General features: G+C 42.7%; 1 protein-coding gene across 1 annotated transcript in view; it reads left to right on the forward strand.

Annotated features, from left to right (window-relative positions):
- The first annotated feature begins 187 nt into the window (after positions 1-187).
- ANKRD42 (ankyrin repeat domain 42) overlaps positions 188-10,115 on the forward strand; it is a 37,998-nt gene continuing 28,070 nt past the window's right edge. Inside the window, exons 1-5 of the mRNA XM_026651585.1 lie at positions 188-227; positions 3,227-3,390; positions 5,323-5,430; positions 6,433-6,552; positions 7,263-7,398. Coding sequence (XP_026507370.1) covers positions 188-227; positions 3,227-3,390; positions 5,323-5,430; positions 6,433-6,552; positions 7,263-7,398 — 568 coding nt within the window. The remainder of the gene's footprint in view (positions 228-3,226; positions 3,391-5,322; positions 5,431-6,432; positions 6,553-7,262; positions 7,399-10,115) is intronic.

Raw genomic sequence — 10,115 nt, forward strand, 5'->3', positions numbered from 1 at the left:
CCCCCCTCCCCAGGCACGCTGCAGGGACACCCAGCCCCCGTGGTCCCGAGGGGAGGAAGTGATCAGCACAGGAAGTGTACACTGTTTCTATAGTAACCCTTCTGCTGCAGCCACCAAGGCAGGCACAGAGAGGAGGAGGAGGAGGGGGATGAGTGAGGAAAGGCTCCCTCCTGGCTGAGTAACCAACATGCCTACCAACGCTGCTGCTGCTTCTGCCACTCCAGCTGGTGAGCCTGGCTCAGCTCCTGCCCCTTCCCAGCACATAGGATGCAGCTTCATCAAGGGCTGGAGCCAAAGGGTTAATGACTTTGTGGGAAGGGGGAGGCATGGGGGGTGGAGAGGGAGGTTATTTTGAATGATCCTTCCTCCCCACCCTGATCTGTGTAGACTGGAAGCCGTACTCCAGCATCGGGTAATGTCATGTCACAGCACAGGGATGTCACTGCATCGGGTTTATCCTGCAAGGCAAACTGTTAAAAATATGGTTCTGGCCTGGCCCAGGGGTGTCAGGACACCTGGGTTCTAGTCCTGGCTGTGCCATTGATGAGTCACTGATAAATGGGGCTCACTGAGGTTCCTGATTAAAGTCTGTAAGGGGCTCAGACAAAGAGGTTATGATTGCTGTTATCATAAGATCTTTCCTTCTGTGCACTCTGAAACACCCCCTTAGAGGTTCAGTGCGTGGCTGATTTTTTTTTTAACTAATTAACAAAAAAATTGAAGTATCAGCATTGTTTCTCCTTCACAGGGTTCAGAATGAAACTATTGTTCAGTTTTTGATTTTTTTTCTGATTTTTTTTTTTTTACCTCATGAATGGTATTGAAATTTTCACCAAATTAGTTATTGATTTTTTTTTTGTTTCCTGAAATCTTGATTATCTGTTAATGAATAATTTCTATAACCACTTTGATAATGGTTTCAATGAAAAATTCAATGAAATGTGACAAATTGGGAGGGTAGCTGGGAAGTAGTACAGAGTTATTGGGCATCTGGAATACCTTTACCCTTTCAGGTTGCAGATCTCTATATCTGCAGTTTTAGAGGGTCACTGTCCATTCCATAGAAAATGGGGAGTGCAAACCTCTCCCTCTTCACCAATTAGGTGTTTCCAAGAAACGCCACAAGTCAAAATTCACTATGTTTGCCAGCCCTTCTGTGTGTTTGCGTTATGGAAAAGATTATTTAACCCAAACTCATTGCATTAACATTGTCAAAGTGCCTACATGTTCTTCTCATTGAATACAGTAGGTCAGATTCTCAGCTGATGTAAATCAGTATAGTTCCATTGAGGTCTGTTGGGTTACTGTCCTAATGATACTGCTGACACCGTTTCTGAAAATAAACAAACAAAAATAAATAACCCCTCTCCAAAACAAAACAAAAAATCCCCTAAAACCACCAGCCAAAAATAACCTCCCAAGATCTTTGAGGCCTGGACCATCTTTTTGTTCTGTGCTTGTACAGCACCTAAAACAGTGGATCTCTGGGTCTACAATTGAGACTTCTCAGTGCCACTGCAATACAAATAACTAAATAGCAATAATATGGGGAGCTCGCGAGAGGAGAACACTTGTTAGGGACATTCATGCACTTTTTACATAAATTGCTTGGTGCTTTTCCTAATAATACTTAGCACGTATACTCTTTAGCATCTCAAATTGCTTTACAGCGTTGAATAAGCATTATCATTCTTACTTTGCACAGGGAGAAATTGAGGTACAAATAGGTTAAGGCCCATATTCTGAAACTTGTGTGATCTGTAGTATTGGACCCTGTATCTGTGAGGATCCTCATCACCTTGGCAAACCTAATGAAATAACACAATACTGCACTCCGATACCACTGCTGTGGAAGATGGTTCTTTGTTGACAACTTATTAGCCATTTTGGGTTACTTTTAAACTTAGCTGTCTGAAGTTAACTATCTAAAACCATACATGGTCTCAGACCAGGCCATTATTTAGGTTTGCAAATTTTGCCCCTAAGTGACTTGCCCAAGGTCACACAACTAGTTTGTGGAAAAGCCCAGAAGAGAACTGATGTCACCTGATTCCCACTCCAGTGCCAGATTCTCTGGATGATGCTGTCTGTAAATTTACAGCCCGATCCTACATCACCAAAGTCATTGAGACTGTTTGCCAGAAGCTGGGAATGGGTGACAGAGGATGGATCACTTGATGATTACCTGTTCGGTTCATTTCCTCTGAAGCACCTGGCATTGGCCACTGTCAGAAGACAGGATACTGGGCTAGTGGGACCTTTGGTCTGATCCAGTATGGCCGTTCTTATGTTCTTAGAGTGTTGTCACAGACGTCAATGGGAGCAGGATGTCAGGTCATAATAACAAGCTGATGGCTACCTAAGAAATGCCATAGCTATTAGTAATAGTGAGCCACACAGGATGATTAATAGAGTAAGTGTAGCCTAATGGATTCTGCACTGGACTGGGTTCTATTCCTGGCTCCCCTGCTGGGTGACCTCGGGCTTGTCTCTGTGTCTCAGGCTACGTCTTCACTACCCGCCGATCCGGCGGGTAGCAATCGGTTTATCGGGGATCGACTTACCGCGTCTCGTGAGTACGCGGTAAAATCGATCCCTGATCGCTCTGCCGTCGACTCTGGAAATCCACCTCGACAAGAGGCGGCAGCGGAGTCGGCGGCAGTGCGGCAGCGGTCGGCTTTCCCCCGTCCTCACCACCAGGTAAGCCGACCTAAAATACGCAACTTCAGCTACGGTATTCACGTAGCTGAAGTTGCGTATCTTAGGTCGGAACCCCGCTGTAGTGTAGACCTAGCCTCAGCTTCTCCATCTGTAAAATGGGGATAATGATGCTTACCTCCTTTGCAAAGTGCTTGGAGAGCTGCTAATGACAAACACTATGTAAGAGCTAAGCATTATTACTGGACAAAGAATCACTCTCTACAGTAGTTGTCATTCTGGTATCAAAATGTAGTAAAGGATAACTTGATGTTTCAGTAGGTTTGACGGTGTGATAAAGATTCTCACGGACATAGCGTCCAGTCCTACAGCCCTTATTCTGAAAAAGTTCATATTGGCTACTAGGGATGGGGAGTTTCGTCAGAGTAAAGATCAGGTTCATCATATTGCTGTTAAGCATCTTCAAAACTAATATACCTTTCCATATCAGCATCTTCTGATTCATTCCATGTTTCATGTCCCCACAGTGTATCCAAGTGGTTAATGACCCTTTGTTATTCTTCAACAGCTGTCAAGAAGAAGCCAAATTATGCTAACATACATGAGGCAGTGAAAGCCGGTGATGTAGAACAACTTGCATCAATGGTAAAAAGCGGAGCCAGTATTAATGAGGTGGATTTAGTCCAAAAATTTACATCTTTGCACTGTGCAGCACACTCTGGAAGCCTGGAGGTAAAACTTTTTTTAGATCTAGGACACAACAAGGTTCCCATGAATCCATGCTTTCCTTCTCAGGGGACTGAACACAAGCTTGCAAACTCATGCTGATCTGGCTGAATCAATAATCTCTTTGTCTATTTATTGCTTAGTAAATCCATTCAGCACTAGTAAAGCAGGAACTTGTCATGATGAATATACAATTTAAATATGATGCAGAAATTAATATCTTATTTTTCAAAAACAATAAGGAATCTGGTGGCACCTTAAAGACTAACAGATTTATTTGGGCATAAGCTTTCGTGGGTAAAAACCTCACTTCTTCAGATGCATAGAGTGAAAGTTACAGATGCAGGCATTATATACTGACACATTTCAGTTTTCTAGACTTATTGTGCCTTTTCCATGCCTTAGGCATGTTATGTGTATTCAGCGTCGCAGGATTTCATAGTACATTACAGAACAACCCAGAGGAGACTTTCCCAGTCCTAACATAGGCTCCATTTATAGTCTTCCTTACAGACTCATGCCTTCCTCCATCCCTCAAGCAACCCTGTTCAGTCTGCCTCCCTGTCACTTCAGGGAAAGCCCAGGGAAATATGTAACATTTACAGCAGGTCCTAAAGGTAATCAAATCTGAGCGCTGGCCAACTAGATGAAAAGTGAATTTAAGAGCCATTGATTCCATCTGAGAACTGTGCCACCAGCCCAGTTCCCTCTGATACCAATGGAATCTTAGTCTGAGTACATCAGGTGACTGAAGAAGGACTTGACAGGACTGTAACCATTTAGGGGTTTACAGGTCAAAATCAACACCTTAACTATTTACCCATAAATCAGTTGACAACCCCTGCACCAGTGTTATGAGCTTCCAGAGATTAAAAACTGGGCTGCCACATTCTGAACAAGCTGCTGTATCATCTTGTAACCTCATGTGGAATGCACTGTAGCAATCTAACCTTGAAGCGACAAACGCATGGGTAACTATGGTAAGAGCCATATGCCAAAGGAAACTTCTTGCTCAATGCAAGTAATAAGAAATACATCGCTGCTTTCCACGTGTCCAGAAACCAGCAGGGAGCTAACAAGACCCCCAGGTTTTGGTCTTTAGAAACAAACTGTGCTCATATCTCATCAGTCTGGGCTGTTCCTATAACTTCTGCCATTTTTCCAATGATCCCCCCCACCCTGTAAGTCAGGTTGTGGTCTTGTTTGGGTTGAGTCTCATCTAGCCAACCTTCACCAATGCCCCAGTTATAGAGACAACAGAGGAACCAGTGATGGAGCCTGGCTTAAACTGCTGCTGGAGAAAATGTTGTACATCTAACACAGAAAGTTTTATCTGATGCTCCGGAGAGCATCTAGAGCTGCTGGAAGTGACCACTAGAACACAAAATACCTCTGAAAGTGAGGATGGGAGGAGAGAAAGGGTACCACAAGTCCAGGGAGTCTAAACAGAAAAATGTAGGAAGACAAAGAGTTGATTTTTTTTCTTTGTTTGCAATAAACATAATTAGAATTGTACAGAAGGATGTTTGTGCCCATTTCTCCAATTTTTAAATTTATCCTTCCACTTTCATAATGGAAAGATACATTACACAAATAGCCCTATAGGTTACACCTTAAATCTTTTAAAATTGAAATGTAAAATTACATAAGCCATACTGTAAGATCAGTAAGGTATGCTTGGGTCCGCTTTAGTAGGCTAATGGTACATTTCTTGGATGGATGAAGGAATGAAGCTGTAGCTTTCTAATGCAGCTACAACTTACTAATGCATTCCCTGTTGTGGCTTATTGTAATAATGAAGAATTCCGATAATGCTTTGAAACGTAATATCAACTGATATTTGCAGTGAATTCCCTATTAGAACTGTATACTGGATCCATGATAATTACCTATATTTAAAGCAAATGTGAATGTCTTTGTCTTTGATTTGATTGGTAGTGTCTTCACTGGCTGCTTTGGCATGGGGCTGATATAACAGCTTTAGCTATAAGAGACTGGACAGCAGCTCACCTTGCTGCTATCAGAGGTCATGATGCTTGTATGCAGGTAAGTGTAAATATTTACATCAAAAGTAAATAGGGCAGATCTCACCCATTGTGGAACTGTGACAGTTCATACCAGCTGAGGATTTACTCCAGTGTCCTGAAAAGAAGTGGTAACAAGATTCATACTGTACACTATGGTGGGGTTTTCAAAGCTGTATAGGATATTTAGATACCAACTGGACATCTGTATCCCTTAGATCAGTGGTTCTCAACCAGGGGTCCAGGGCCCCCTGGGGGACTGCGAGCAGGTTTCAGGGGGTCCGCCAAGCAGGGCCAGCATTAGACTCGCCGGGGCTCAGCTCAGAAAGCCGAAGCCCCGCCGCATGGGGCTGAAGCCTGAGGTCTTGAGCCCCACCACCCAGAGCTGAAGCCAAAGAATGAGCAGCTTAGCTTCACGGGGGCCACTGTGGCATGGGGCCCCAGGCAATTGCCCTGCTTGCTACCCCCTAATGCCGGCTCTGGCTTTTATATGCAGAAAACCAGTTGTTGTGCCACAGTTGGGCCATGGAGTTTTTATCACATGTTGGGGGGGGGGGCAGGCCTCAGAAAGGAAAAGGTTGAGAACCCCTGCCTTAGATGTCTTTGGAAACCTCAGCTAGATATTTTCAGAATTAGAAACATGTCTGATTGTAAATTATACACAAGATAGATCTACTATACATTATTATTATGTTCTTTATTGTTTGTATAGTGACAGTGCCTAGAACCCCAGTCAGGGACCAAGACCCCATTATACTAGCTGCTGTACAAACCTAGAATGCAAAGATGGTCTCTACCTCAAAGAGTTTATCATCTAAATGTAAGGCAAGACACAACAGGCAGATATAAGACAGAGAGATGGGGCACACAATATACTGCACTCATCACTATGAGAGAAGACAACATCCATGAACTCCTTCCTACTTCACTCAGAAGTTACCCTGGTGACAGTATAAAGTAATCCTCCCAGGCGACATTTGCTCTTTAATTTTGTCAACTGAATTTCTGCTTTGTATTTATTTAGGCCCTTGTAATGAATGGAGTAAACTTAACAGCTCAAGATGATCGAGGATGCAATCCGTCACATCTAGCTGCAGCCCATGGACAATCATACACTTTACAAACCATACTCCGGAGTGGAATGGTGAGGAAATTTTATCTTCTGAGGGGATTTTTCTTTTTTGGGGGGACACTTTACACTTGCATTATATCATTACAATTCCTACAGTAGGGCCAAATCATGGTATACTTTTGCAAACAAAAACTTCCATTGATTTGATGGGACTTAGGACTGTAGGATTTGACATGTAGTTTAGTTATTATCTGTGTGCTATTGGTGAGAGCATATTTAGTTTAAATTAATGTTATTTATTATGAGGCACATAAGGAAAATGATCCAAGAATTTAGAAAGCATGAATATTTTGGAAAAGTAGAACATTTCATTAGCTGATAGTGACAGTTAAATAGAGATCAGAAGCTTTTATTATCATGATCTTTTTCAATCTTGATATTTTTTAGCTTAAAAAAATACAAATTTATATCTAACATATTGTGAGCAGCAACATGGCCAGAGTATGTCAAAAATGTTATATATATAATGTGTGTGTTTTTAATTTTTTAAATAAAACAAAAAAACATAGGGGAAGTATGTATCTATATGCCTATAAATGAGAATCATTTGTTCATAGCATCTTTATTTAAAGTAACTTAAAAATTATATAGGTTTTCATAACTGTTTTGGTCACCTACTGTAAATACCTGATTTCTATTTACAAATGTGATCTCTGATGTACATGTTGTTTCCACTGAAACATAAAGGAACTAAATAAATGAACCTGCTTCTTTCATTCTAGGATGCAAATGTTTCAGATAGGAATGACTGGAAGCCAGTTCATTATGCTGCTTTTCATGGCCGCTTGGGTTGTTTGCAGCTTCTTATTAGATGGGGAGCTACTATAAATGACGTGGATAACAATGGAAATCTTCCAGGTACCTTGGGGGGGAGGGGGAAGTCTACAGCTCTAACTTTTGGCTTTTAGTTGCTCTGTTATGTGAATATTTAGCATATGAGAAATCATCTACATTAGAAATATTTGCTAACAGATTTCACACAGTTGCCACAGTTATCTTCTAAGAATTGGGGGAATTTATGTTATCTGTAACACTGATGCCTGGTAATTGTTAGCTAATGCTGACTTTTTGTAATGGCAACCAGTGATGAGTTTCATCAAACATATTCTATGGCACTTTTCCATTCCTATAGCCCAAGTTGCAACTATTGGGCCATTTTCTGAACTCGGTGACACTGGAATAAGTCTGGAGTACCCCAGTGACTTCAATGGAGTTATTTCCGATTTACATTTGACTGAGATCAGATTCTGGCCCATCTACTTTTGTCCCAATTCTATCTCTTCATCCAAGTCCCATTCTCATCAAGTACGAAGTTTCAGTCTCCATTTCTCAGGTGTCTCATCCTAGTCCCAGTCTCCTTGCCCAGCAGGTCCTAGGACTTGTCCAGATGAACATTTAATGCACAGTATGCTGGGGTGTAAATCTGCGTCGCACCAGCATGTTGCATACTCACTGCCCATATGGACTCTGCTGCTGCGCACTAAAAATTCCCTAGTGCACTATGATCTGCTCTGCTTTGAGACAGAAGTAGATCAAAGAGCATTAGGAACTTTTTAGTGCATGGTGGCAGGGCTCACACGGACAGTTAGTGCATGGCAGGCAAGTGCGAGGTAGATTTACGCTGCATCTTGTCACACACTGTTTGTCTAAAAAAGCTCCAAGTCTCACCCCTTCATTGTAAAGAAATGATTTTTCTTTACAATAATGGACTTTACAGTGAAATATTCCATTTTTTCTGTCAGTAGCATACCTGTCCCAGTTTCCCCACAATGTCCAGTCCCCTTGTCCAGCTAGTCCCAGTCTTCCATCACCTGGTCTTCCTCTGATCTGTCTCTCTCCCCACCCAAACCTCCACTCACCCACCCCACACACATTCCCACTGGCTCCCTGCTCTTAGCCCCAGTCTCCCTCCCCAGGCGCCTCATCAAATATCAGTGTCATCCCCTGCCAGCTCCTTTTCCCAGTCTCTTGGCCCAGCCAATCTTCATCTCCCCTCCCAGGCTCCTTGTCCCAGTCGACTCCTACTGCCCTTCTCCAGATCTCGTTCTTGTCCCCTCTGCATTTGAATCAGGCAGCTTCCTCTTGTACATTGCCGTGGCCCAATGATGGGGAGTCACTGAGAGCACAGGAGAAACAGTCTCTCAGTTCAGGTATCTGGAGCCAGAATCAGCATGGCTTGCAGCAGCCCAGAGCTGCAATTGCAGGGAAAGTCCTGCTCAGCCCTGGATGGGAGCATGCCCAGTATGAATCTTCAGGGAACTTAGCTGCTAAAATCTAAGAAGTCTCTACTGAGCATGTGCAAACTGCGATTTTTCAGAGGCTTATAACTTGGCCAAATTCGGGGGGAGGAGGGAAGGGGAGTGGTTAGAACAAGGCAGGGATGGCAAAAGGCATATCCTGACACAAAGGCCACCCACCTGCCTAATTTCAAATCCCTGCTCCAAAGTGTGGGAGTGCTAGGCCTTTTCAAAGAAAACCTTAACAGAATTTTTTAAATGGGAAAAACAACATAATTTGGCTGAAATTAAATGACAAAAAAAAAAAAATCAGCCTGAGGCAGATTCCTGGCATGGAAAATTTCAGCCTAAATGGTTAAAGTTCGGCAAAGTTATAAGCAACTGAAAAGAGGATCTTATAATAAGAAGTGTCAGGCCACCTTGATGATAGGGAATAGGCAGTGCTACCAGCCCCACCTACAATATAATAATCTGTACCTAACATTAAGCATATATATGTTAAACTCACCTCTCCCTGGGAAACTCTGCAACTGCTTGGGTGAAATCCTGACTCCGCTGAAGCCAATGGCAAAACTCTCATTGACTTCAATGGAGCCATGATGTCACCCCTTGAATTCTGGCCTTATGCAGCAGGCATTTTGCTGCAGAGCCTCCTAGAATTTGCATGGAGGGGAAGGCTGTGCTTAGTTTGTTAGATTGTTCCTTTAGTTTACACATGGCAAGAATTTACTTATATGAAATACAAACTGTCAGGGTGGTTAAACACTGGAATAAATTGCCTAGGGAGGTTGTGGAATCTCCATCTCTGGAGATATTTAAGAGTAGGTTAGATAAATGTCTATCAGGGATGGTCTAGACAGTATTTGGTCCTGCCATGCGGGCAGGGGACTGGACTCGATGACCTCTCGAGGTCCCTTCCAGTCCTAGAATCTATGAATCTATGAATCTATTAGTCGTGCTTGAACTGGTATAATGTTTTAGCTATTACAGGGGTAATAGGATAGTAGTATAAGGGCCCTACCGTCAATCAAACCCTAACCCCGCTCCTTGACCCCTTAAGCCCCGCCCCTTAACCCCTTGGTCCCTCCCACCTGTCACCGGAAGTTCCACCCCATGGGGGTATTACTTCTGGGGTCAAGGTGCCACCTGACCGGAAGCTCCAAAGTGTGAGCTTAATTCACCTTATTTATATTTTACATACATAGTGTAGTTATTTACAACAAGCAGAAGATTAATCTAATTTCATGTCTATTTTTCTAACAACAAAAACATCGAAGACCAACCATAAAAAATAACACTGTTATTCGATCAAAGAGTACAAATAGTGTCAGACCATAG

This window comes from Terrapene carolina, unplaced genomic scaffold (genome assembly GCF_002925995.2).
Source record: "Terrapene carolina triunguis isolate 2854851 unplaced genomic scaffold, T_m_triunguis-2.0 Scaffold97, whole genome shotgun sequence".
NCBI classification, from domain to species: Eukaryota; Metazoa; Chordata; order Testudines; family Emydidae; genus Terrapene; species Terrapene triunguis.